The following is a 27,085-nucleotide window of genomic DNA, read 5'->3' as shown; positions in this document are numbered from 1 at the left end:
CCATGATGGAAATTGAAATAGAGCTGTCCTGTTCTGTTACTTAAACCTAGTGTTCTCAGTTGTTGTGGAATGTAGTTTCCTTAGTGACTCAGACTTAACTGTTGTACAGTCAGAGCCTGTGACGGGTGCTGGCTTTGTTTTGTGGTGGGCACCAGGGTCATCATGTCTTTTTCGTGTTTGTTTACCATTTTGGATTTGCTTCATTCATTGTCTTTTCACCTGCCAGTGTACTTTAACCTTTTCCGGATGATTTGGGGGGGTCCTGGTAATGCTTAACTGTAATTTGCCAGACTGTCTTTGAGTTGCGCTGGGTTGTTGAACCTCAGTTACTGTGCTATTGTTTGTGTGTGTGTGTGTTTGTTTTCAATATATTTTTAGTTTCTTTCTTTCCTGTTAGGCTGCCAATAGTTACTTTTTGTTGTTGTAGGTATTCTTGCCTCAAGTTAGCCAGTCTTCCTCTTCTGATAGGCTATTTCTTTTTTTTTTTTTTTATAAATTTTTTTTTTTTTTCAACGTTTTTTATTTATTTTTGGGACAGAGAGAGACAGAGCATGAACGGGGGAGGGGCAGAGAGAGAGGGAGACACAGAATTGGAAACAGGCTCCAGGCTCCGAGCCATCAGCCCAGAGCCTGACGCGGGGCTCGAACTCACAGACCGCGAGATCGTGACCTGGCTGAAGTCGGACGCTTAACCGACTGCGCCACCCAGGCGCCCCCTTTTTTTTTTTTTTTAACGTTTATTTATTTTTGAGATAGAGAGAGAGACAGAGCATGAATGGGGGAGGGTCAGAGAGAGGGAGACACAGAATCCGAAACAGGCTCCAGGCTCTGAGCTGTCAGCACAGAGCCCGACGTGGGGCTTGAACTCACGGACCGCGAGATCATGACCTGAGCCGAAGTCGGCTGCCCAACCGACTGAGCCACCCAGGCGCCCCTGATAGGCTATTTCTAATGTGATGCTAGTTTTGAAACTATTACTGCCCTTGTGAAGATTAAATGAAAGAAAAAGAGAGTAAATGGATTCTAAGATATGTACTAGTCATTAGAGGCAGCAGAAAAACAGTACAACTCTGGGACAAGATTATCAGTGTTCAGATCTCACCTATAAATCTAGTGGTTTGTAACTCTGGACAAGTTACTTCTCAAAGACTCAGTTTCCTCATTTAAAAAGTCGGGACAGTAGGAAGACCAGCCTTGGACTACACCAAAAGAAAAATCTTTTGCATAGTGAAGGAAACCATTAACAAAATAAAAAGGCAACCTACTGAATGGAAGGGAGAAGATATTGACAAATAATCTATATGATAAGAGGTTAATGTCCAAAGTCTATAAAGAACTTCTATGACCCAGCATTCCACCACAAATAAATAATCCAATTAAAAATGGGCAGAGGACCCAAATAGACATTTTGCCAAAAAAGACATGTAGATGGCCAACAGACACATGGAAAGATGTTCAGCCTCACTCATCGTCAGGGCAGTGCAAATCAAAACTGCAGTGAGATAACACTTTACAGCTGTGAGAATGGCTAGCATCAAAAAGACAAGAAATAACAAGTGTTGGCAAGGCTGTGGAGAAAAAGGAACCCTCATGTACTGTTGGCAGGAATGTAAATTGGTATAGCCACTGTGGAAAACAGTATGGAGGTTCCTCAAAAAATTGAAAACAGAAATCCCATATGGTCCAGGAATTCCACTATTGGGTATTTACCTAAAAAATGAAAACACAAATTTGAAAATATATATGCACCTCTGTGTTTATTGCAGTATTATCTACAATAGCCAATATATGGAAGCAGCTGAAGTGTCCATTCGTAGATGAATGGATAAAGAAGATGTGGTGTGTGTGTGTGTGTGTGTGTGTGTATGCAATGGAATATTACTCAGCCATAAAAAGGATGAGATCTTGCCAGTTTTCACAACAAGGATGGACCTAGAGGGTATATACTAAGTGAAATAAGTCAGAAAAATACAAATACCATATGACTTCACTTATGTATGGAATATCTAAAAAAACCAAATGAATAAACAAATAAAAAGCAGAAATAGCTTCATAAGTACACCAAACAAACTGATGGTTGCCAGAGGGGAGAGAGGTTGGGGGATGGGCAAAATGGCTGAGGGAGGAGTAGGAGATACAGGCTTCCAGTTTATGGAATGAATAAATCATGGAGATAAAGGATACATCATAGAGAACATAGTCAAAATGGTATCGTAATAGGGTTGGATAGTGACAGATGGTAGCTACACTTGGGAACATAGCATAATGTATACTTTATGGTCTGAGGAAATCTGTGCCTTTTAAACCTCAGAAGGCAGGTGTATTAACAAACTACAGAATTTTCAAATAAATGAAGAATTCCATTACCTCACTATTGCTGTTGATGAATTAGCCTCTGACGACACTTAAGCATCAAAACACACAGTGTCTTTTCAGGTGAGAGGCTGACATGAGTGATTTGATTAAGAAAATTTTATGGAAAAAAAAAAAAAAGAAAATTTTATGGAAAAGGACTATTGAACTTTCCCTGGTTTGTTGCTGCTTTGGAATACATTCTGTATCATGTGAAGAAGCCAAGTCTTTTTCCATGACCTGTTTTTATTGTTATAAAGTATTATTTCTTAGGCACTAACTGGGTTCAGAGGTTACAAATTTAAAATCACAGCATAAGCCAATCTCCTGGTTGGAAGGGATATTAAAGATCATGTAGTGAACTTGTTAGATAGCTGAGTTCTCACAAAGCATTTGTTCACTCTTCAGAAGTAGGCACGTTCTGTGTCTTGGGCTTATTCATTCCATCATTCAAATCTTCAGAAACTTCTGCTAGAAAGTTATTGTTTTCAGTGTTCAGTGTTGAGTGATTCTTTCTTCCCCTGTGGCTTACCCATTGATTCTGACTCTTAACTCTTGGACAAATAGTCTAATTGCTTTCCTACAATATTTAAGGCAACTCACCTGTTTTTCTCCAGGTTATAGATCTTCTGATCTTTCATCTCTTCCTTTTGTCTCTTAAAATGTAATATTCAGGGGCACCTAGGTAGCTCAGTCAGTAGAGCATCCAACTTTGGCTCAGGTCATGATCTCGCAGTTCATGGGTTCAAGCCCCACATCAGGCTCACTGCTGTCAGCCTATCAGTGCAGAGCCTGCTTCAGATCCTCTGTTCCCCTCTCTCTGCCCCTACCTGCTTGCACTCTCCCACCCAAAATAAGTAAATATTAAAAAATAGATACGTATATATAAAATGATATTCAAAACTATGGACAGTATTTCAAGCAGAGTCTGACCTGTGCTGAATGGAACAAAAATGTCACTTTGCACATCGAAGACACTGTATTTCCATTATTGTATCTAAAATCACATTTATTTGGGGGGTAACCTCATCATTACCTTGACATCCTTTGAAGTCAGTTGTCAACTTAAGCCTATAAGGCTTTTTCACATGTAAATGGGCATGACTCACCTATCTTGTACCTACAGTTCGTTTAGACCCAAGGGCAGGACCTTAGGTTTATCCCTGTTCGAATTCATTCTGTTAGATTCAGCCCATTGAAACGGTCTCTTGGAGTATTTTTGGTTCATGGTAGGGTCATCCAGCATATTTGTCTTCCTGCCCAGCCCCTTGTCATCTGCAAATTTGGTAAGTATGTTTTCTTTTCTACATCTTTAGTTGTTAACAGAGATGTTGACACAGGCCAGGCTGGAATCATTCCATTGTACCATACGATTGCTAGTAGATTTTAACGGGCAGGATTAATTGTCAGTTTAGAATGACTATTCCATAACTATAGCAGGAATTATCTTTTGGTGAGTAGCCCAGTTGTAGCTGCTTAAAAATTTAAATAAGAGATAATATGGGGCGCCCGGGTGGTTCAGTTGGTTTAGTGTCTGACTTCGGCTCAGGTCATGATCTCACGGTTTGTGGGTTTGTGCCCTGCATTGGGCTCTGTGCTGACGGCTCAGAGCCTGGAGCCTGCTTCAGATTCTGTGTCTCCCTCTCTCTCTGCCCTTCCCTTGCTCGCACTGCCTCTCTCTCTCCCTCAAAAATAAAGATTAAAAAAAATTTTTTTTTAATTTAAATAAGAGATAATAGAAATAGGGATGTTCATTGAGATTAGGGACTAGTTTGGAAAGTTGATGACCCTGTTTATATTCTTATATATAATTAAGTATAATATTATATTTACTAATTAATAAAATAAAATATAATTCTTATATTCTTATGGAAGGTCTTAAGAAGAAAGCTTTATGGGCTAATTAGAGGCAATGTGGTATAGGAGAAGCCCTAAACTTTGCCCTGAGATGTTTTATTCACTTACTTATTTAGCAAATAATTACTAAGTGCCTACTATACTTAAGCCCTGGATATAGAATGGTTAAAAATTAAAAAAAATTCAGGCTTCATCTTTGCCTTCAGTGGAACTTATATTCTCATGGGGGAAATGATTTGATAATTACATAGGTAAAATCATCATACTTTCTGTGATCTGTGTTCTAGGTAGGTACCATGCCTAGACACACACCTTGTATGTATTGTGTATGACAAACAACACAAGTCATATATTTAATTTAAACACTTCTAGTAGCTCCATTTTAAAAAGTAAAAAGAAAATATTCTAAAATTAATTTTAATAGAAGGTTTTATTTAACTCAGTTATATTTAACTCCACTTATATCTGAAATAATATGTAAGCATGTAAGCAGTATAAAAAAATTTGAGATATATGTAGTCTTTTTGTTGAACTAGATCTTCAAATCTTAAACTTATACCACATGTTAGTTGGAACCGGTCACATTTAAAGTGCCTAATAGCCACACGTAGCTAGTAGCTTCTGTGTTGGACAGCACAGCATTATACCCATCTTTACAGACTACTCTATGGTATTGGGCAAATTACTTTCCATCTTTAGGACTCCTGTTTTCATTCAGTAAAATGACGGATTTTGACTTGGTTATCTTCTAACAATTAAATGTGTGTCCTTTTCATGTATGAGAGTGCCTTCTGAGGTACTGTAAATAATCTCTCTCTTGATCTGGGTTGCTTACATGGCTATATATAACATGTAAACATCCATCAAGCTATATACTTAAGATTTGTGTGCTTTACAGTATCTATGTTATACCTCAATAAAAGTGTTGTTTTTTTTAATAAGATCATTTCCAGTTTTTTTGATTCTGTGTTCTTTGCTGAAATTACCCATTACACACGTGTGATATAAAAAATGCAAACAACCAGTTACTCTTTATGTCTTTTTTCCATCCAGGATGTGTCTAGTCCGAATGAAACAGGAAGGCCGGAGTGGGAAATACATGTGTCGTATCATAGTTCATTTCATGTGGGAGGATGTTGAGCAGCGTGGCAGAGTCATGGGGGTAAGTAAATGCTATCAGATTCTGATCCTGGACAACTCCAATGAGGGATTGCCTGACTTGAGTTGAAGTTTTATCTGTGCTAGAAGGGCTTTGCTTTTAGATTTCTGTGTAATGCTGCCTAATGTCAAGTGGTAATTCAGCTAGAGTTGCTTCTGCTTCTGTGGAGACTGACATGCCGTGGACACTTTATGTGTTTGCACACATTATTATGTTTTGTCAATGTGAGGACATCCTGTGCATGGAAATGAAATTGTTAAGCCCAAATAATGGTGGTAGGAGGGAAGGGATGGGTTGGTTGAATGGAGGAAATCAGATAATAATTGAATTTTAGGACACTATGCCTTTGACACCAATTCAGTGTTTGAACCAGTTCTCCTCTAAATTAGTTTTGATGGAAATACCCTGGCATTGGGCCTACACTGTCCTCAGGAACTGAAAAACAAGTCCTTGATCGCTTAACCTAGACTAATTCAGCATCATATCTGCTGAAAATGTACATTAGTACATTTAATAATTAACCTGAGAAAGGAGAATATATAGCATATATATAACATAGAAGGTAATGATAATAGAAACATGACACCAAAACATTAGAATACAGTTGGTTATACAAAGAGTAATCTTTTCCTTTGTATATTATGTGTTTTTGTGTCTAGACCATATTTTAATAGATTGTAATCCTTGTTTTTTTCCCATTTCATTGCCTCCCAGTTGGGACCATCTAAAGCAGAACCATCAGAAGGGGTCATGAAATGGGTTAATTTATTTTTTGGTTTTGGTTTTGGTTTTTTTTTTTTTTTTTTTTTTTCATTACAAAGTTCTCCCTATGGACTGAGGAGTAAACAAAGTTTATGTATGTATTATAAAACTCATACATATTCATAGAATAAAAATCAAAGAGTAACAAGCGTTTAATGTAGAAACAAGTGTCTCTTACCCAGGCGAGCTCCCCCAGAGTAACCTTTGTTAATAGTTGATGTGTATCCTTCTGGTTGTTTTCTATACAAATGTAAATGTATAAATGTATACTCTTTTAACACAACACAGATGGGATTCTACTACACACAGTTTTGCATCTTGGCTTTTTAACTTAATATATATTAGGTATGTTCTTACTTTACAATTATTTTTAAAATTCAAAATATTTTAACTGAGATTGAAATCTCCATACTCCTCAATCTCATTCCTGGCCAGTTATCTCCTTTCAAGAAGTAGTTACTGATCCATTTTAGTGTATATCTTTTAAGGCTTTTTTCTGTGTAACTTCTTACAGAAAATATGTAGTATTGGTTTTGTGTTTATATATTTTATTATACATGATATCATCCTCTATGTGCTAATGTGTAATAAATATGTACTTAGTTTTTTCACTCAACAATATGTCTTGGAGGTTTTTCCATGTTGCATAGGAGTTAACCTATGTTGCATGGGGAGGTTGTCCCCCATGTTTTATTTATTGTAATTATTTTCACACACTCCTGTGTTATTGTCTGATGGTATCATGTGCTTACCCTTTGTAAAATTGTGGTCTTTGAGACTAAATCATGGAAATGATGGTTGCCCATTGAGAGCGTATTTCCAAATTCTCATGTCTTTGGAGGAACTGCATATATAGGAAGCACAGTGGACATGGGTTTGTTTTTAGATGTCTTCAATAACATTTACATGCCTTTCTCTGGGACAATAGAATGTTGGTATTTATGTTCATTCTAAGATGATAGCATATGTCACAGTTTTAGCTGCTATCGTCATCATCATCATTTGTTTTGGAGATAGTGTGAATTGACTGTCTTTGTAATTGTGTTCTTTGGTTCCTTGTTCATGTGACTAAACTTTCTGCTGTCTTTGCTGCCCAGAATGGATCGTCAGCCTTTAAGCTATATGCAGCTTGGCATTCTGCATGCCCTCAAGTACTTACTGTCCAACGCTGTGGCAGCACACAGTGGACATGGGTGGTGCTGCTAGTTTCAGATCACTTAATGGTAACCAGTGACACCCCTGGCCAGCCAAAGCCTCGGCTGTCTGACGTACAGTGACACAGTAGCTCTTCTATTAGTTAGCTTGTTTTTCTTATCACTATTGACTAAACCCTGCTGGACATTGGACTGCTGGAGCTATGTGGACCACAGCTGTCTACAACGTGAATAGCTTCATGAACCATAGGTACTGACTCTTGAACTACAGAAACCTCTTAGTTATTACCCTTCCACCATGAATTTCCTTTGGACCTCCATATATATCTCCATCACAATCTCCAACACTTTGAACCTTTTTCTGTTACTTTATAATGTCACTTTTACTTGACTGCATGCTTAATGAAGGCAGGAGACCTGTCTTAATACTTTTTTGCTTACATAGTAAACATCAGATGAATAAATACTTGTTGAATGAATGAATTGAACTTAAGCCTCTGGAATTCTATTTTAAAGCCAACTTATCAGATAGATGATACTTGATTTGTTTCTAGTCCACATATACATCAGTGCAGTCCTGCAGGAATTAGTTTTTCCTCCGCACCCCCCTTCCCATTTTATCCAACCATTCTTCTTTCTGGATTGTTCTACATATGGTGTTGCCCTACAGAGAAGTGTTAGATCAGTGTCTCACTTTTTATGTGCCTGTAGTCCACCTGGGGATCTTGTTAAAATACAGATTCTGATTCTGTAGGTTGGGGTGGAGCCAGAGACAGAGAGTCTACATTTCTAGAGAGCTTCAAGTGATGCCAGTGCCACAGGTGGAGCAGGGTGAGAATAGGGCAACCACACTTTGAATAGTAAAGTTTTCGATGATCCATAACACTCTCACAAGTTACAGACTTGTGAGTTCACCTGCATGAAGAGAAATGCCAAGCCCCAGTTTAGTTACAAAGACTATAAATAAAAGATGGTGGTTTAAAAATAACAGAGGTTTGGAAGAGTTGGGAAATTACTATTATTGCTTTTCTGTTATAATTGACTTGATCCTCCCCCGCCCAACTCATGGTATAAACAGGCAGACTCCCTTTATGCAGGCTAGAAAATTGTTAACTACTTCTCTGTTGTGAGTGTGATTGTATGTATAGAGGGGGTCCCAGGCTTCTGTGTGCGTACAGCCTACAGAAATGGGAAAGTTAGGAACATGTGGCTGGAGAAAGTAGTAGGGAGCCAGTGTGGCTTTGTTCTGACCCTGGCTGCCAAGTCTTTCCTCCTCTGTGCTTCAATTTCCTTTAAAAACATGTGGATTATTGGGGTGCTTTGAAAATCTGTGATTTGAAGGTGGTAATTTGTAAATCTTTCTCTGTGTAATTTGCCATCCCAGGTGTACATCTTTAAGAAAACTCATATAAAAAGTAGAATTCATAAGACTGATCAACGAAGTGGTGATTTTTTACATGCCAAAGAATTCTTAGAGGCTATTACTTTGAGTGGAGCCATTTGCAATTAATGATGAATCAGAAATTTGAATCAAGAACTCCCTTGAACTTAGAATTGCAGTCTCATTTGGTGAGGACATTTTCATTTAAAACATTTTTGCTTTTTATCGGCTTTTAGGAGCCCAACTATTGTGAAAAACAAGGCAGACTCATATATCATTAGTGAAGTCGGTATAAAATATAAGTGTTAAATTTGAGGTTACAAAAATCACATCAATAATTTAGAGCGTTCTAACTAAAAAAAAATTATTTGGGATTTAAACATATAAATTAGCTGTGGAAATAAAGTTCATTATATCACCTCATCTGGTCTTGTTTTATTTCATTAACTGGTTCTTAAAAACCTTTGTGAGCTGAGTTGCAGCTGAAGAGGTTGGAGACCATTTTTCCTTGGGCCCTTGCCTCACTCCTGAGTGTTGGTAAGAGTAGAGAACTAAGACTTGACGCAGCTGTAAAAACAGACAGCGCCTTTGGCCTCAGCACTTTCTCCTGGTGCAGGCACATTTCAGATGTAAATTTCACTTTCTGCCTCTCCTACTAATGAAGTAAGTTTCTTTTGCTGGGTTTGCAGCCAGGTGTGTCCAGTCTTGTGGCTAACCGGGGCGCTTTAGTTAATTTTTCCATTTGTGACATTTCAACCAAACTTAAAAAACAAACATAAAAATTAGCTCAAGGCAGTGGCTCAAAGTGTTAATGGTAACCTTAGGCTGGCTAAACGACTTCCTCTCAGTTCTGCCCTGCCAGACATCTCCACCTTGTGGCTTACAATGAGCAGGTTTAAGCTTTCCAAGCTTTGGAGACGGGTGGGAAGGAGTAGGTAAGAAATTCCAAGTTTATCCTTATCAGTGGTCCCTGGCATGCCAGGTGTCTCCTCTGGACTTCAGATGATTTCTTGCTAGCACGTTTCCAGAATAAGGATGAACCTCTCATCACCTCAAGGTCTTCTGTTCTCTTCTGTAACAGAGCTGCTTCATGGGGTGGTGCAAAGGGCCTAGAAAGAGGTGGAGGAGCTGTGGGCTGAACTGGACTCCTTTGTAAAATTCTACTTTGCTTTTTAGAACCAGCATTTTGCTTTGCAAGGTCCTCTGTGATCATACTCCAGACTACCTTTCCAAACTCATTTCCTCTAGCTCTTTGTGAACTGTAAATATGTGAAACCTTCTAGCACATGTGCCTGGCACATAGGAAGCACTCAGTGAACATCACATTCCATCCTTGCTTCACATACTCTTCACCCCAGCCAAGCTGAATGCCTTGATCTTCCTGTCTTGTGTCTTTCCCCGTGAGATACCACTCTAGGTTGCCTAAACACCATAGCCCCAATTCCTTTACATCCCTCCACCCCATACTAGAAGACAATCCCAGTTGTCCCTAGCTGGAAGTACCTTAGTAATTTATATGTGCCCTTCTTCTGGCTCTTACTATTTTGTATCATTGTTACTAGTGTGTATTGACTATCATCCAAGTGAATTGCCTGGGGGCTGCATCAGTTGTATCCTTTGTATTCTCCAAAGTGCTTGTCATTGCCCCTTGGCTGAATGCTTGCCCAGTAAATAACTGATAACAGAAGACCATTCTGGAAGCCCACTGGATGTATTGGAAAAAGTGTGGTGGAGAAGTATCCTTTTTCATTTTGAACATATGTGTTTGCTCTGTTAGTCTTAAATATTGGAAGAAAAAGAAATGAGAAATTGTTTCCTTTACCCTGTTTTTTTTTCTTTTTCCATGCTTTCTGATCTTCTAATAGATTTGACTTAAAAAAACAATTTATACATGAGGCATTTTATGTTTTTAAACTAACAAAGAGTTTAAATCTATAAAGGATGGTAAAAATAAGAATTACACATACTTTAGTTTTTCTGGAAATTTTCTTCCAGGCTGCTGTAATTCCATTCCCTTCTCCTTCCTACCTCCCCACAAAAATCTTCAAACTTCTGTTTTATTACCAGGAGGTAAAAATTTTGCTATCCTTTGCATCTCTAGGTCGGAATTAAAACTCGCTGCCAAAGGTATTGTTTAAAAGGCAAGGACCACTTTAAGGGTATAGTTTTGCTGCCAATGATATGAATAGTGGAGTGTAAATACAGAGCAATTCTTTGGGCTTGAGGCCTTTAAAATAAGACATTTTTGGGGCTCCTGGGTGACTCAGTTGTTTAAGCGTCTGACTTTGGCTCAGGACATGATCTCACAGTTTGTGAGTTCGAGCTCTGCGTCTGTGCTGACAGCTCAGAGCCTGGAGCCTGCATCGGATTCTGTGTCACTCTCTGTCTCTGCCCCTCCCCCGCTTGTGCTCTGTCTCTCTCTCTCAAAAATAAATGAACATTAAAAAAAAAAAAAAAATGTAGGGGCGCCTGGGTGGCTTAGTCGGTTGGGCGGCCGACTTCGCTCGGGTCATGATTTCGTGGTCCGTGAGTTCGAGCCCCGCGTCGGGCTCTGTGCTGACAGCTCAGAGCCTGGAGCCTGTTTCGGATTCTGTGTCTCCCTCTCTCTGACCCTCCCCCGTTCATGCTCTGTCTCTCCCTGTCTCAAAAATAAATAAACGTTAAAAAAAATTTTTTTTAAATAAAAAATAAAAAAAAAATATTTTTAATTAATTAATTTAAATATATGAAATTTATTGTCAAATTGGTTTCCATACAACACCCAGTGCTCATCCCAAAAGATGCCCTCTTCAATACCCATACCCACCCTCCCCTCCCTCCCACCCTCCATCAGCCCTCAGTTTGTTCTCAGTTTTTAAGAGTCTCTTATGCTTTGGTTCTCTCCCACTCTAACCTCTCTTTTAATTAGCAATAATCGTACCTCAGATAAACCTCATTGGCTATGATACTGCCACTGCGCAAAAGCTTCTAACCTCTCTTTTAAAATTTTTTTTTAAATAAGACATGTTCTCAGAAATCAGTCCTTCTTTTGGGAAGTTTTTGTTTTTGTTTTTAAATATCCTAAGCTGGGGGATACCTGGGTGGCTAGTCTTTTAGGTGTTGGATTCTTGATTTCTGCTCAGATCATGATCCCAGAGTCCATAAGGCTCTGCGCTGGGTGTGGAGCCTGCTTGGTATTCTCTCTCTCTCCCTCTGTCCCTTTCCTGCTCACATGTGCATGGACACTCATGTGCACGCACTCTCTCTCTCTCAAAAAAAAAAAAAAAAAAAATGTCCTAAGCTGTTGGAGTGGATATTTGTTTATTAGGTGAGAGAAGCCTAAATTCTTAGAAGGCAGAGCAATTTCATTTTGGGATTGGCTCATAAACTTTAGCAGGGTCCAACTGAGATGTATCTTTAGTAGATGCATTTTTCACACAAGTTTCCTAACCTCAGGTCTTAAGAAGTAGCAAGAGTGGGGGCGCCTGGGTGGCGCAGTCGGTTAAGCGTCCGACTTCAGCCAGGTCACGATCTCGCGGTCCGTGAGTTAGAGCCCCGCGTCAGGCTCTGGGCTGATGGCTCGGAGCCTGGAGCCTGTTTCCGATTCTGTGTCTCCCTCTCTCTCTGCCCCTCCCCCGTTCATGCTCTGTCTCTCTCTGTCCCAAAAAAAATAAATAAATAAACGTTGAAAAAAAAATTTATAAAAAAAAGAAGTAGCAAGAGTGCTTGGAGTACATGCTTTAGGCAGTTTTGTCACTGATCAGATCCCTGGGAGCACACATTCGGAATGCTAGTCTGCTGGCTTGGTTGGCCTGTCCTTCTGGGTTGCATATTGGACTCACTTTATTTCAGGGATTGTCCCTGAAAAAGAAGTTATAAACCTTTCTGAATTGAATTTAAATTGAATCTAATTCTATCTATGCACACGATCATTTATCTCTCTCATGGCTGTTTTTACATCCCAGTTATAGATTGTGAATTAACTGAGGTCTGATTCATATTTGTTTATCTTTGTATTCCTGTGGTACCTAAAATGGAGCTTTATACTCAGTAGGCATTAAGTAAATGTTTCTTGACTGAGTAAATCGGTAAGTGAATATGATCCCCTTTGTTATCTTCAGTTTCCCTCATGGAATTTCTGTAGGAGAAAGACAGTGAACTTTTTGAAACCATTCAGTGAACCATTTTGAACCATTTTGAAAGCCCTGGCTGCCTTGGTGCATGGACACCTAAGATACACTTCTTAAATACTCTTCATACTCCTAATTCAGTTCATCATTTCAGAACTGTTTACCTCTCCAACCTATCGTGTATATATATATATATATATATATATATATATATATATATATACATATATATGTATATGTATATATATATATACACGATATATATATATATACACGATATATATATGTATGTATATATATATGTATATATATGTGTGTATATACATATTCATTCATTCATTCATTTATTTATTGCCTCCAGTCTCTCTAAGTGCCCAGTTCCCTTTGACATCTTTTGTACCATAGATTCTAATACTGCTTAGACCTGTGTGTACTGAGCACCCCGCCATTTTCCACATCTCCCTTTCAGGGGTTAATGGTTCTTCTAAATAAATCTCTGGGAGCTCCTGGGTGGCTCAGTCGGTTAAGCATTTGACTTTAATTCAGGTCATGATCTCACGGTTCATGGGTTCGAGCCCAGCATTGGGCTCTGTGCTGACTGCTCAGAGCCTGGAGCCTGCTTCAGATTCTGTGTCTCCCTCTCACTCTGCCCCTCCCCTGCTCGTGGTCTTCTCTCTCTGTTTCTCAAAAAGAAAAACAAAACATTAAAAATAAATAAACACATCTCCCTCAGGAGACGGGATAAATAGCCCCATGAACCTGTTCTTCTTAGGTTCCTTGTCTTGCTTCTGCTGTCATCTCTATCAATCCCTCACCCCCCCCCCCCCACCCGCTGGAATTCTTAGTCTTCCTCAACCCCTGCCTCATCCTCTGCACCCAAATTGTCCTGTCACTTTTCTGCCGAAAATATCTTTGGATTTTATCCTCCCTTCTGTTCCATTGCTTATATCCACCCTCATCATCTCTCCTTTATTGCACACGGCCTCCTAACTAGTTCCTGGACTTTCTCTACTCTAGTGAACCCTGTCACCACATAAACCACCAGAGGTTTTTCCAATTTCTACATCTGATTGGATCCCTCCTCTGTCTAGAAATCTGAGGAACAAAATTCAAACATCTTAGCAATGGTATGTAGAACTCTTCATAGTTATATAGGAGAATGTTCTTAGAAGATACAGTATTTAGGATTGAAGTGTTTTGATATTTTCACATAGTTTAGCAAAAGAAAAAAGGGTGTGTGTGTGTGTGTGTGCGCGTGCGCAGAGAGAGACATGAAGCAAATATTACAAAATATTAACAATTGTGAATCTAAAAATCATACAAATTTTTGTTTTACTACTCTTACATTTTTTAAGTTTGATTTTCAAAGTGAAAAACGGGGCGGGGGGGGGGGAAGAAATCTTCATATTCTAGACCCCGCCTACCTCTTTAGTCTGATTGCCAACAAACCTCTAATACACAAATGTTCATGCTCAAGCGCATCTATACGCACACATACGTGCCAGATTGTCACTGATGCTATAGTATGCATCTGGATAGTACCTCTTACATGCAGCTTTTCCCAGCATTCCCTCCCCCACCATAATAATTGGTATATTTGGCCACTCCCTTCTCTCTATTGCTGTAGCACTTTGCACAAACTTCTGAGAGAGGGCTTACCATGCTCTGCTGTAATTGTGGGTTTGTGTAGGTCATGCCCATTAGATGGGATGAGGATCCTAGGATTCCTGGTGTCTTACACAGAGTGCCTGACACAGTCAACCCTCAGATACCTGTTGAGTGTACACACGTCCTTGCTTCTATTATTAGTGACTGGGCAGCACTATCTTTCAAATACTGACTTAATGAATGGTCTCTTATCACACCTGGATTCAATTTCTCTGACCACCCTCTCCCTGAAAAGAGTTTCATTTTTCTCTCCCTGACCTCCCTCCTGGGTTCTTTGGCTCTCTCATCATTTATATTTCTAATTCACTTTATGGGATAAATGAACCTTAGGATGTTAGATGGAGTGCCTCAGATATCTCTCATTCAATGGTTCTCAATCTGAAGGGGCTCAGATGTGTTAATTTTGAAACATCTCCCCAGAAAATTTCTGATGTACATCTCAGGGTGAGGACTATAGATCTGGTCCCACTGTTTTAATTTATGTGGTGAGAAAATGCGGTCCCAGAGAAGTTAATTGATTTGCCCGAGGTCATGCAGCTAGAAAATAGCAGAATGAGTACCCAAACTAGGGGATGCTAGTTCCCAGTCCAGTATCCAGTTTATTATACTGTGATCCCTCACTGGGGGTGTGGGCGGGGGATCAGTTTCATGGCAGTTTCCTTCTCCCTGGTCTTCTTACCAAGGACTTCCAAAGGCCAAGAGGACAGCTTTTCTCGAATCTCGAGGCATTCCATTTCTTCAGCACAGTCCCCAGGCTGAGGCCCCTTTTATTCAGACTTTCTAATCCAATACGGCAGAGGTTTCCTACTCAATAGGACTAACAGAGATTAAGGGGAAAAAAGGACAGGTGAGAATGCTAACAATGTTCTGAATTTGTTTCTTTTTCCAGCATTTAGAGTCTGAACGTCTCCACATAGTCTGAATTTGCCTTAGTTGATTTTACAATTATTTTTCAGAGACTCCTTGGTTGTGTTTTTTTAAGAGTAGAGGAACACGGAGACTGAACACTGTGCTAGGAGAAGCTGGGCTAGGAGACTAACAAAGGCGGTATTATACTGTGCGCTGCCGACCCAATAAATGAATTCAGGAGACACCTAGATGTGTTTCTCGTGGAGGGCGTGAGGGGGAGGGGTCTGGTGAAAAGGCAGAAAGGTGGGATTAAAATAAATTAAAATGGGGCCAGCATGCTGGATAAGGGGACAGCCTCTTCCTGTTCCCACTGTTGCTTAAGATTTTTCATTCTGTTTAGTTCAAAAGTTAAAACTAGTCTTTAACCATGTACTTCATACTCTCCCATCCCCCACTTTCTTAACATCAGAAAAGAATTTAGTTGTAAAACTATTTCAGTCTGATACAGCAGTGTTTATTGTTTGAATGCTACATCTATTGGATGTCTTAGACTATTGAAACTGGAAAGGAACCTGAAATAAGCTAGTCCAGAGAGTTTCAAAGTGTGGTCCTCAGACCAGCAGTCTCAACATCATTTAGGAACTTGTTAAAAATGCAAGTTTAGGGCTCCACCCTGGATCTGCTGAATCAGAAACTCCGGTGGTAGGGCCCAGCAATCTGTTTTTTGGGTTTTTTTTAAACGTTTATTTTGAGAGAGACAGAGAGCACGCACACAGGGGAGGGGCAGAGAAAGAGGGAGAGAGAGAATTCCAAGCAGGCTCTGCGCTGTCATGTTGAGCCTGACACAGGGCTCAATCTCACAAATTGTGAGATCATGACCTGAGCCGAAATCAAGAGTCAGACACTTAAACGACTGAGCCACCCAGGGGTCCCACCAGCAGTCTGTTTTAACAGACTCCCCAGTTAGAGGGCCACTGCTCTAGTCTCATCCTGTCATTTAACTGATGGAGAAACTGGCTCAAGGAGAGCTGGATAAATTTAAGTTAGAAATCAACTAAAGAGAGGAACTCAAGTCTCCTGAGTGCCAGCTCTTACTGTTCTCCCTGCTGAGGGGAGCAGGGTCTGGGCATGGGCAGGTGCCCTGTGAAAGAGGATTTCAGCATAATACAGAAACGTAGTAGCTAACGTTTACCTAGAACTTTCTCTTTGATGTGCACTTTATAAATACCATATGAGTTTTACATTAACCACAATCTTTCTTGCGAGGTCATATATCTATCCTTGTTTTATAGATGAAGACACTAGAATCAGAGGTTAGTTATTAGTTTCCTGTAGCTGCTGTAACAACTTACCACAAACTTGGTGGCTTAAAACAACACAAATTTATTCTCCATAGTTCTGGAGGCCAGAAATCAGCTTCACTGGGCCAAAATCAAGGTATTAGCAGGGCTGTGCTCCTTCTGGAGGCTTTAGGGGAGACTCTGTTCTTTGCCCTCTCCAGCTTCTGGTGGCTGCTGGCATTCTTTGGCTTATGGCCACATCACTCCCTCTGTGGTCATATTGCCTTCTCCTCTGCTATCTGGGTCTAGGGGACTTCTGCCTCCCTCTTATATGGGTACATGTAATTATATTCAGGGCCCACCTGAATAATTCAGGGTAACCTCCGTATCTGAAGACCCTTAATCTAATCATAACAACAAAGTCCTTTTCCCCCATATAAGGTACATTCCCAGGTTCCAGGAATTAGAATGTAGATCTCTTGGGAGACCATTATTCCACCTACCAGTAAGGTAACTTAACCAGTCTTACACAGTAAATATGAGCCTGGATTGGAACCCAAATCTGCCAGACTCGAGAGACCATGCTCTTAATCACTACCCTGTACTGCCTGAAAAGGTCATCATTACTAGGAACTATGGCTCTAACATAAGCATTGAGATTTTTAACCCAAGTGTTGTTTCCTTCTTCCTCTATCTTATATAACATTACTTGTCACATAACACTGAAGTATGCCTGTATGTTGGTCTGGACTCCTTCAGTTAAATTGTTAGCTCCTAGAGGGTAGAGATTGTATCTTTTTTCTTCCATTTAAAAAAATGGAGTTATAATTCATCTACCATAAAATCCACCATTTTTAGTATATATATATATATATATATATATATATATTTTAATTTTTTTTTTCAACGTTTTTTATTCATTTTTGGGACAGAGAGAGACAGAGCATGAACGGGGGAGGGGCAGAGAGAGAGGGAGACACAGAATCGGAAACAGGCTCCAGGCTCCGAGCCATCAGCCCAGAGCCTGACGCGGGGCTCGAACTCACGGACCGCGAGATCGTGACCTGGCTGAAGTCGGACGCTTAACCGACTGCGCCACCCAGGCGCCCCTATATATTTTTTTAATTTAATTTTTTAAGTAAATTCACAGTGTTATGCAACCATCACTGTCTAATTCCAGAACATTTTCATCATCTCAAAAAGAAACTCTGTGCCCATTAGCAGCCACTCCCCATTCCTTTCTTCCCTCAGCCCCTGACAACCCCTACTCTACTTTCTGTCTCCATAGATTTACCTATAATGAGGCATTTCATATAAATGGAACCATATAATATGTGGCCTTTTCTATCTGTCTTTCACCTAGCATAATGTTTTCAAGGTGTATCCATGTTGTGGTGTGTGTCAGTACGCCATTCCTTTTTTTTTTTTAAATGTTTATTTATTTTGAGAGAGAGAGAGAGAGAGAGAGAGAGTGCGTGTATGAGTGTACAAGGCAAGCCGGGGAGGGGCAGAGAGAGAGGGAGAGAGAGAATCCCAAGCTGACAGTGCAGAACCTGCCTTGGGACTCAGTCTCACGAACCTTGAGATCATGACCTGAGCCGAAATCAAGAGTCAGACGCTCAACTGACTGAGCCACCTGGGCGCCCCAGTTCTTCATTCCTTTCTATGGGGTAGTCTATTGTATGGATATGCCACATTTGATTATCCATTTATCAATTGATGGACATTTGGGTAGTTTTCCATTTTTTGGCTTTTATGAATAATGTTACTGTGAAATTCATGTACAGGTTTTTGTCTGAACATAGGTTTTCAGTTCTCTTGGGTATATTACTTAGGGGTGGAATTGCTGGGGCATACAGTGATGCTATGTTTAACTTTTTGAGCAACTCCGGTATTGCATTTTGTATCAAGTTATTTGAATTTCAGTGTGACATCTATTGTTATTTGTTTGTAACAAATAGCATCCTCATAATATGTAGTCTTAATCATATTTCTCATCTTACTGCCAAAAAATTTTTATACCTGTAACTGTTTACAGTAGAGAGAATGGACGGTATGGTACAACGGAGGGAGTTCTGGCCAGCATGACCACTCTCTGGGTGAGCTCAAGTAAGTCAAATCACCTCACCTCTCTGGGGAGGAGAGCTAGATGATTTCTAAATTCTCTTCCAGACTTAACATTCCGCAACTCTGTGAGAGTCTGAAAAGCTAGCCTTGTGTTAAATCCCAGAGCTTGTGTTCTGTTTTTTTAGCAGTTCATCATTCTCTGTCTGATTTCTGTTCCCAGACACAAACAAGGTTTTACCCATCTATCCATCCATTTTATTGTGGCCTGCTAGCTTCCATGTACTCTGCTAGGCACTGGAGATACACAGATGATGAAGATACTGTCCCTGGCTCCCCGGTCTAGTAGGAAAAGACAAACATATAAGCAGGTGATTACAGTATTAAGAGATTGTGATATTTAAAAATTGCTGAGAGGGGCGCCTGGGTGGCGCAGTCGGTTAAGCGTCCGACTTCAGCCAGGTCACGATCTCGCGGTCCGTGAGTTCGAGCCCCGCGTCGGGCTCCGGGCTGATGGCTCGGAGCCTGGAGCCTGTTTCCGATTCTGTGTCTCCCTCTCTCTCTGCCCCTCCCCCGTTCATGCTCTGTCTCTCTCTGTCCCAAAAATAAATAAAAAACATTGAAAAAAAAAAATTTAAAAAAAAAAAAAAAAAAAAAAAAATTGCTGAGAAGGCCCAGAGGAGAGAAGCTTGGAGTAGATGACATTTGGGTTGTATCTTTTCAGATAAGTGACAGATGAGAGGAACCTTCCAGGCAGAGGAATAGTGTAGGTAGAGGCAGGATTGTGTGAGGACAAAGCATGTTTGCCTTTGTATGGTGACTTTTGTCCTTTTCCTGCAGTGCTGAAATCAGACTCTCTTTATTCAGACTAGCTCCATTTTGAGATCATTTTGGGTGTCCAGTATTCAGAGACTCCTTGACTCAAAGGTCTGCAAAATAACATATTTTGTCTAAGTCCTGGCCACCTATAGAATTTCTCCCCCCCTCCCCCCCCCTTTTTAAGGGCACTTCAGACTCAATTTCAGAGTAATGAAGTTCCCTAAGTGGCTAAGGAGCCTTGATCAAGATTTGGGTTTTTTCTTAACTTAAGCTTAGTTTGGGCTCTTGCAAATGCCCTCTGGTCTCCCTGAGGGTTTTAGTTACATAAAAATATTAGGAACATAAAATTTTACAATATGATCAGCACAGCACAAACTAAATTTCTAACCTTTGACTAGAAACATATATGGAAGGCTTTGTGTTTTAAACTGCCCCCTTCCCAGCCTCCTAGCCTTCATGAGAGGTCATTGTACAGCTCTTTCCATGGTCACTGTTCTCTTCCCTTTTACTGGAGGGCAAAACTAGGGCAGAGAAATAATTTTTATTCACTTCTGAAAGGTTACAGTAATAAAGAAACTCTTGTTAACATCAGAGAACGTTGCAGCCAAGAGTTTTCACAGTCTGGCATTGTTTATTTTACATGTAATTTGGAACCTTCTGCACTCTTAAAATATTGGCACAAAAATGTTTTAACTGTTGAAGTACTTCATTGCAAGCAGCAGTAGTGTGGTGTCAGAGGGGCAGCAGGGCTCTGGAGAGCCATTTGCCCTGTTCCTGTTGGAGAGAAAAACGGTGTAAGCGTGCGTGTGTGTGTATGTGTGTGCACATACACGTTCGCTCAAGTATACATGAACCTTTTTGCATTTAGAAACAAGAACTTTCTCTGTCTTGATGAACTTATATGCATACCTTTATTTAACAATGAGAGTGGTAGAACAATCCTTTTTTCCTGTTGCCAGGGCTGCCAGAAAGTACAGAGCTTCCCTTATTTAGGTATTTGATATAATTTTTCATTATCCTCTCTCTCTCTCTCTCTCTCTCTCTCTCTCTCTCACACAGACAGTTTATTACTTAACCCTTTTCTCTTACTTTTTTTTTCTTTTCTTCTTTTGGTTGAGATGTATACTGTGGGCCAGATTCTGGCAGACATTTTACAGATACCATCTCAATCACAAATTGCCTGGTTAGAGAGGTGAGTGTACCCATTTTGTAGCTGAGGAGAACTGAGGGGCAGAAAAGTTGAAGAACTTGGTTGTGGCCACCACAAAAAGTCACAAGCCCAGATCTGACTGACTTTCAAACTTTTGCTCTTTTGGCCATACCACATACCTTTTGTTATAAGCCAATTTGAACCTTTTTTGGAAGTAGGTAGAATATAAGAACAAGTGAATGAACTAATGACTAACCTGTCCATTGATAGGAGTAAAGTCAGTTGTGTTGATTGAGATAGTAATAGACAGAAGTACCTGGCTCCATCAAAGGGCTGTTGTTATTGTTGATGTTGTTTTGTTAGGTTGAAATTAAGATTTGAAAATAATTATAGAAGGATCCCATTATTAAATGGGAAGAATACTGGCATGGTGATTGGGCATCCATAGTTCCAGGCTCAACTTTGCTCCTAGAATTTGGAGGATCTTCTCTTTTCCCCCATCTGTTTCATGTCCTGAGGTTTTAAAATAGAGCTATTTATATTAACCTAGCCTTGCTCAGATCCAGGGATTCCCCAAGGCTGATCATGCTCTCTCTAACCTATCTGGTCTGTGAACAGTGGCCTCATAAGCTCTTCTTCCTCCAGATCTTTCTTCCTTGGCCTCCAAAGTGGAGCCTTGGCAAAAGAGGCAGAGGTTACCCCCACCAGGTGAGCTCTATGAGCTCTATAGAGGTATCACCAAGCCAGGCCCTTCTCTAGCCAGGGATCTCTAGCAGGGGGCTCCTTCCCCTATAGGAGTTCTATCTGGCTCTGAGAAAAGGATGCTCTGCTATCATATATGTATGTGTGTAACTTCCCAAGCACTTACCTCTCATCACATGGGCTTTGGAGCCAGACAGACCTGGGTTCTAATCCATGCTGTGCCATAACCTTGAGACCCTAGGCAACTCTCTTTACCTTTCATTGTCTACATTTCTTTCTCTATAAGATAAGTCACACATAGCATGTGACTTAAAAAATATGATGCTAGTAATGACTTAGTACAGTGCTTGGCACATTTTAGTCACTTGATAAAATAGGCACTGTTTGGAACCTTTCTATGGCACCCAGCGTAGGCTGCCTTATTTGAAGATTTATGTATACATCTGTTATGCCTCACTGGATTCTGACTTTCTGGAGGACAGAGATCATATCTTTCATCTTTGTCTCGCTTATTCTGCCTGGCATAGGTCATGTGCCTTGCAGGCACTCAGTCGAAGTTGGCTAAATCTGTTAGGATGACTTGGACAGAGCAGGGTGGGCATGAATATTTTAGTTTCTCCATCTGAACTTGGGGAAATAGTAACTCCTTATTTTGGAGTCTTTGAGGACAATTTAAAACGATATGTGTGAAGTGTTTGGGGCCCTTTGAAAGGAGGGTACTGGGGAAATTAATGGTGTTTTTGCTTTTCTTGGGAAAGCCCTTTGTGGTTCCTAGTGAATAAATTACTTGGAGTGAGTTTTCTAACACCTCCTACTCTGCTTTTTTTTTTTTTTTTTTTTTTTAAATAACTGTCTGCTGTACTGCTTCTTTTGCTCTGACTTACAAAGATATATATTTTTGGTTTTGGACTTTTGACCTCTTTCTGCTCCCAGGAGAGAAATTTCTATCAGAATAATAAAAGGTGTAAACTGTGTGTGTTGCCCCTTTTGTGGGCCTTGGGTAGTTCAGCTGCTAGGGTTAAGAATCAGCAGGCTTGTGGTTTGTGCCTGGTTATGGGGGAAGTAGGAGACGGTTCCCATTAAGCACTCCGTGGCATTCTCTGTGTCTCCCACACTACTCCTTTCATCCCTGTCCTATGCCCTTTTGCTGAGATTCTTTGGATTTCAAATGAATTCTAGTGTCTATGGTATTTTGAGTACAGATAATTTATGACTATGCTTCTTCTCTTTCAAAGACAGAAGGTGTTTATCATCTGCTGTGCTTTGGGTCCCAAGCTGAGTTGCCTGCCAAAGAGGATCCTCCTTCTGGAGGAAGGAGAGGATGGGAGAGTTGAAAAACCACTCACTAGTCTTGGAGTCAAAAGAGTAGGGAATTAAACTTAGTTCCACCATTAACCAGCAGCTTCAAGTTGAAGAGACTAGACCAGATTATTTCTAAGAGCCCTTCCAACTTGAAAAAAATCTGAGTTAAGAGTTTTCCAGTCCAGGGTAGTATTCAAAGTAGGGGAACAGCAGTTTACCAGACTTCCTACTTATTCTGTAAGCTTCTTTTGCTCTAGCCCTGAAAGAACTGGCCCTTTTCCTATTATCCTCAGCTCAGAGGCCCAGAAGAGACTTGAGTGGATTTGGGGACCAATTTGGGGTTTGTAACATGCTGGAGTTGTGGTCTGAAGCCATGGGTAGACATGGATGGCAGAAGAATTCCGCTTGGTGGTGACGGCCAGGAACTGTGTAAAGGAAGTCCAGACTGCTCTGGTTGATGACAGGAAGCCCCATTCAGGGCTAGCCCTCACTGGTCAGGATTGCAAAGCAGTCAGTTTATATTTTGTGTCACTTCAATGGCCGGCAATCTCCTAGAAGTTTGATAGGCACAAAGATGATCCTCATTTAATCTTTTCAATTGAGGACACTTAGTCCTGGCAAGAAAAAATGGCTTGTTTGGAGTCCTATATTAGTAGTAGGGCAGAGATTAAAACTTACCGCTGATTGATTCTTTTTTCTTTTCTTTTCTTTTCTTTTCTTTTCTTTTCTTTTCTTTTCTTTTCTTTTCTTTTCTTTTCTTTTCTTTTCTTTTCTTTTCTTTTCTTTTCTTTTCTTTTCTTTTCTTTTCTTTTCTTTTCTTTTCTTGTTTATGTATTTATTTTGAGAGAGAGAAACAGCCTGCAAGCGAGGGAGGGGCAGAGAGAGAGGGAGAGAGATTCCCAAATAGGCTCTGCACTGCCACTGCAGAGCCCGACGCAGTGCTCAAACCTATAGACCATGAGATTATGACCTAAGCCAAAATCTAGAGTCAGACACTTAACTGACTGAGCCACCGAGTCAGCCCCAACTCTATTCTTTTCATTACATCATATTATTACCCTTGCCATTCCCTGGAGCTCCCATACATACCCTCCATTTACCTTCTTGTGATACAGATCTCTTTTGATCCTTTTCTCTTTAGGTCAGTGTTCTAGTGTCTAGCACAGTGTTTAGTACATAATAGGCCTTTATCAAGTGTTAGTGGTTGAGTGAGTGAAATCACAGAGTCTATTCCTAACTCATTATCAGAATGAGAATCAGTGGGCTCCCATCCTATCCCCACATCAGGACACCATACACAGCACTGGGCAGTATTCATATTATGAGCCTTGAATGACAGGATTAGGGCAATAGCACTAAAATTATTATTTAACATTCTATGTATTTTATTTTGCCTATTTTGCCTATTGCCTATTTCACAATAGGCAAGTACATTCTACTTCCTAGAATGCAAGCTCCAGGAGTTCAAGTATTGTCTCTCTCTCTCTCTCTTTTTCTTAAGATTAAAAAAAATTTCTTTTTAATGTTTATTTATTTTTGAGAGAGAGAGACAGAGGCAGAGTGCGAGCAGGGGAGGGGCAGAGAGAAAGGGAGACACGAGATCCGAAGCAGGCTCCAGGCTCCAGGCTCCAGGCTCCAGGCTCCAGTGTTAGCACAGAGCCCGATCCAGGGCTTGAACCCACAAACCGTGAGATCATGACCTGAGCCGAAGTCGGACACTTAGCTGACAGAGCCACCTAGGCGCCCCTTAAGATTTTATTTTTAAGTAATCTCTACACCCATTGTGGGGCTTGAACTCACAACCCCGAGATCAAGAGTTGCACGCTCTATAGACTGAGCCTGCCGAGCAGCCCTGTATTGTCTCATATTTATTGCTGTAGCTTCAACTCCTAGAACAGTGTTTAGGGGATGGTTAACACTGAATATACATTTGTTGATGATGAAGGCACTATTGAATTTCTTTTTCCCTTCAGGTTCAGCATCATTATTAATTTTATGGCTCTATTAAGGATTTTTTTATTCACTTATTTAGGGAACATTTTTTTTCAATTTTTTTTAATGTTTGTTTATTTTTGAGGAGAGAGGCAGAGCGCGAGTCGGGGAGGGACAGAGAGAAAGAGGGAGACACAGAATCCGAAGCAGGCTCCAGGCTCTGAGCTGTCAGCACAGAGCCTGATGCGAGGCTCGAATCCACGAACCGCGAGATCACGACCTGAGCTGAAGTCGGACGCCCAACTGACTGAACCGCCCAGGTGCCCCATATATAGGGAACATTTAGGGAACATCCTCACTGTGTGCTAATCTGCAAATGCTGTTGGTAGAGAGTGCACCAGAGAGATCTTACAGGGCTTACAGTCTCTAGCCTATACCAAAAAGAGAAATGAAATTGAATTTTTCCTGGGTTAGGTTCTAAACTAAATAGATAAACAAGTAAGATTTGAGTTCACCTGTTTTTTTGCTTGTTTTGTTGTATTTTTGCTGCAGCCTTCTGGAGAAGCTGGCCCAGCCCAGGGCTGAGTGTGATGGCGGGATGGTACTGGAAACTAGGCAGCCCCCAGAGGCTGAAGAGAGGGATGGAGACTGGCAGCCCTGGCTCCAGTGGAGGAGTGGGTTGGGTTTGTAACTTGCTTTCTAAGGCAGAATCACAGTGGTTGAGAGCCCTCGGGCACCAAAGTCAGACTGGGCTCAGATGCCATCCCAGCCGTGTGACCTTGGGTAAGGTCCTTAGTCTCTGTGCCTCCATTTTTTTTTCTCTGTAAAATAGGGATAGCTATAGTACCTACCTCACCTTAGAGCATTATGGAGGTTTAAGAGAGTTATCACGTGTGGGAATTTTTGAACAGTGCCTGGGGGCTAGGCAGATGTTTGCAGATACTCATTTTGTTACTTATTGTTAAGTATTTTTATGTCACATGGTAATGTAGAAAGAAAAAATAAAGGCAGTTTTGCGTAATTTAGATGGAAAAACTGAGTTTCAGAGATTTGTCTTTGAGAGTCACAAGGTGGCAAAATGGAGCTGACTGAGCCCAGAATTTACTTAGATTTCAAAGCATTTCTAAGGTCTGAGTGGGACTTGTTGAAGACAAATCACTAGAGAGAGCAACTTTTTAACAGATACAGCATTCCAACTGAGGCTTTCTTTTTTCTTTGGATAAAATGTTTACCCTTTTAGTAACCTTTTACTGAAAAAAGAAGCCAAAAAGAATTAGCCTATAGAGACAAGTGTCCATTCCATTTCCTGGGAATCTGAACGTTCCTGTTTGTCTCACCATTGACCGCCTCATTACTTGCCCAAGAGTACCTCTACTAGAATTCAGGCTCAGCCATTCCCAGGATACTTCAGCAGGATTCTATCAGGTGGATGGCAGTTCTGTTTGAGCCTTAAGACAAAAAGAATGTTGGACTAGGAATCAGATGACATTGTTTCTCTGAACATCTTGACCATCTATGAGCTGGGTGATAATTTGTAAGTCACCTTTCTGACTCATTTCTCTCCCTCTACTCTCTCCCCCTGCTCATATGCATTTCTGCATTTCTACAGCAGGGAACAGCCTCTTTCTCAGGTTACCACAGGATCAGTGTTTTGGAAATTGTATGGTTCTGAGCAATAAACAGTAAGGAAACAGCAGTGAAAGACCAGCATTCTTTATGACCTGTAGAGAACAATGGAAATGTCCACCTTACTGTTTGGAGCTGTATGTAGACTTGGTCTGACCTGTTTGGGGCTGTAGACTTTGGTCTGACCTCCTCTCCTCAGCTGGAGTCACTAGTTAACATGTGTGATTCAGTTGATTAGGGCGGCCCATCTCTTTTGCTCCCCATTACTGGAGAGAAGGAGAAGACAGGACTGTTTTGTAAAAAATGCTAGAAATCTCAAGATTGGGAAGGGCATAGATCCTCAGGAAATGTTTTCCAGGCAACATGATGTCTGTCTTGGAATTGCTGAGTGGGAAAGGATTGTGGCTGGAGTCAGTGAGCTCAGTGTTGCCTCCAGGTCTTCTGGGATATTTAGATCTTCAGTACACAGGACAAGTGACAGTGCCCAGGCTCCATTAGCAAAGAACTTACTAATTTGTTAATTATCCATTTTCATCTGTTTCGTTTATAAGTCTGTGCTTTTGAGATAGCTGGTTATTGATGGGGAACAAGCATCCTGTAGTGTTCTACAGTCCCCAGTCTGCCTAAATTTAATAAAAAGTCATTTAGGGGTGCCTGGGCGGCTCGGTCTGGACTTCAGCTCAGATCATGATCTCGCGGTCCGGTCCGGGGTTCAAGCCCCACGTTGGGCTCTGTGCAGGCATCTCAGCTCAGCCTGGAGCTGCTTCAGATTCTGAGTCTCCCTCTAACTTTGCCCCTCCCCACTCATGCTTTGTCTCTCTCTCTCTCTCTCTCTCTCAAAAATGAATAAACATTAGGGGCGCCTGGGTGGCTCAGTCAGTTAAGCGTCCGACTTCAGCTCAGGTCACGATCTCGCGGT

At 40.7% G+C, this 27,085-nt stretch overlaps 1 protein-coding gene and 1 pseudogene across 6 annotated transcripts in view; one reads left to right on the top strand and one right to left on the bottom strand.

Moving 5' to 3' along the window:
* The window catches only part of LOC131485678 (ubiquinol-cytochrome-c reductase complex assembly factor 1), a 104,357-nt gene that overhangs the window by 53,344 nt on the left and 23,928 nt on the right, over window positions 1-27,085 (top strand). For all 6 annotated transcript variants that reach the window (XM_058685399.1, XM_058685398.1, XM_058685397.1 and 3 more), the window contains one exon: window positions 5,263-5,371. In XM_058685399.1, the coding sequence (XP_058541382.1) occupies window positions 5,263-5,371 (109 nt within the window). The remainder of the gene's footprint in view (window positions 1-5,262; window positions 5,372-27,085) is intronic.
* On the bottom strand, window positions 11,562-11,630 carry LOC131486497 (U4 spliceosomal RNA; annotated as a pseudogene).

The sequence above is a fragment of the Neofelis nebulosa genome, chromosome 9 (assembly GCF_028018385.1).
Source record: "Neofelis nebulosa isolate mNeoNeb1 chromosome 9, mNeoNeb1.pri, whole genome shotgun sequence".
Lineage (NCBI taxonomy): Eukaryota > Metazoa > Chordata > Mammalia > Carnivora > Felidae > Neofelis > Neofelis nebulosa.
Note: the sequence above shows the minus strand (reverse complement) of the source record. Positions and strands in the feature narration are given on the sequence as shown.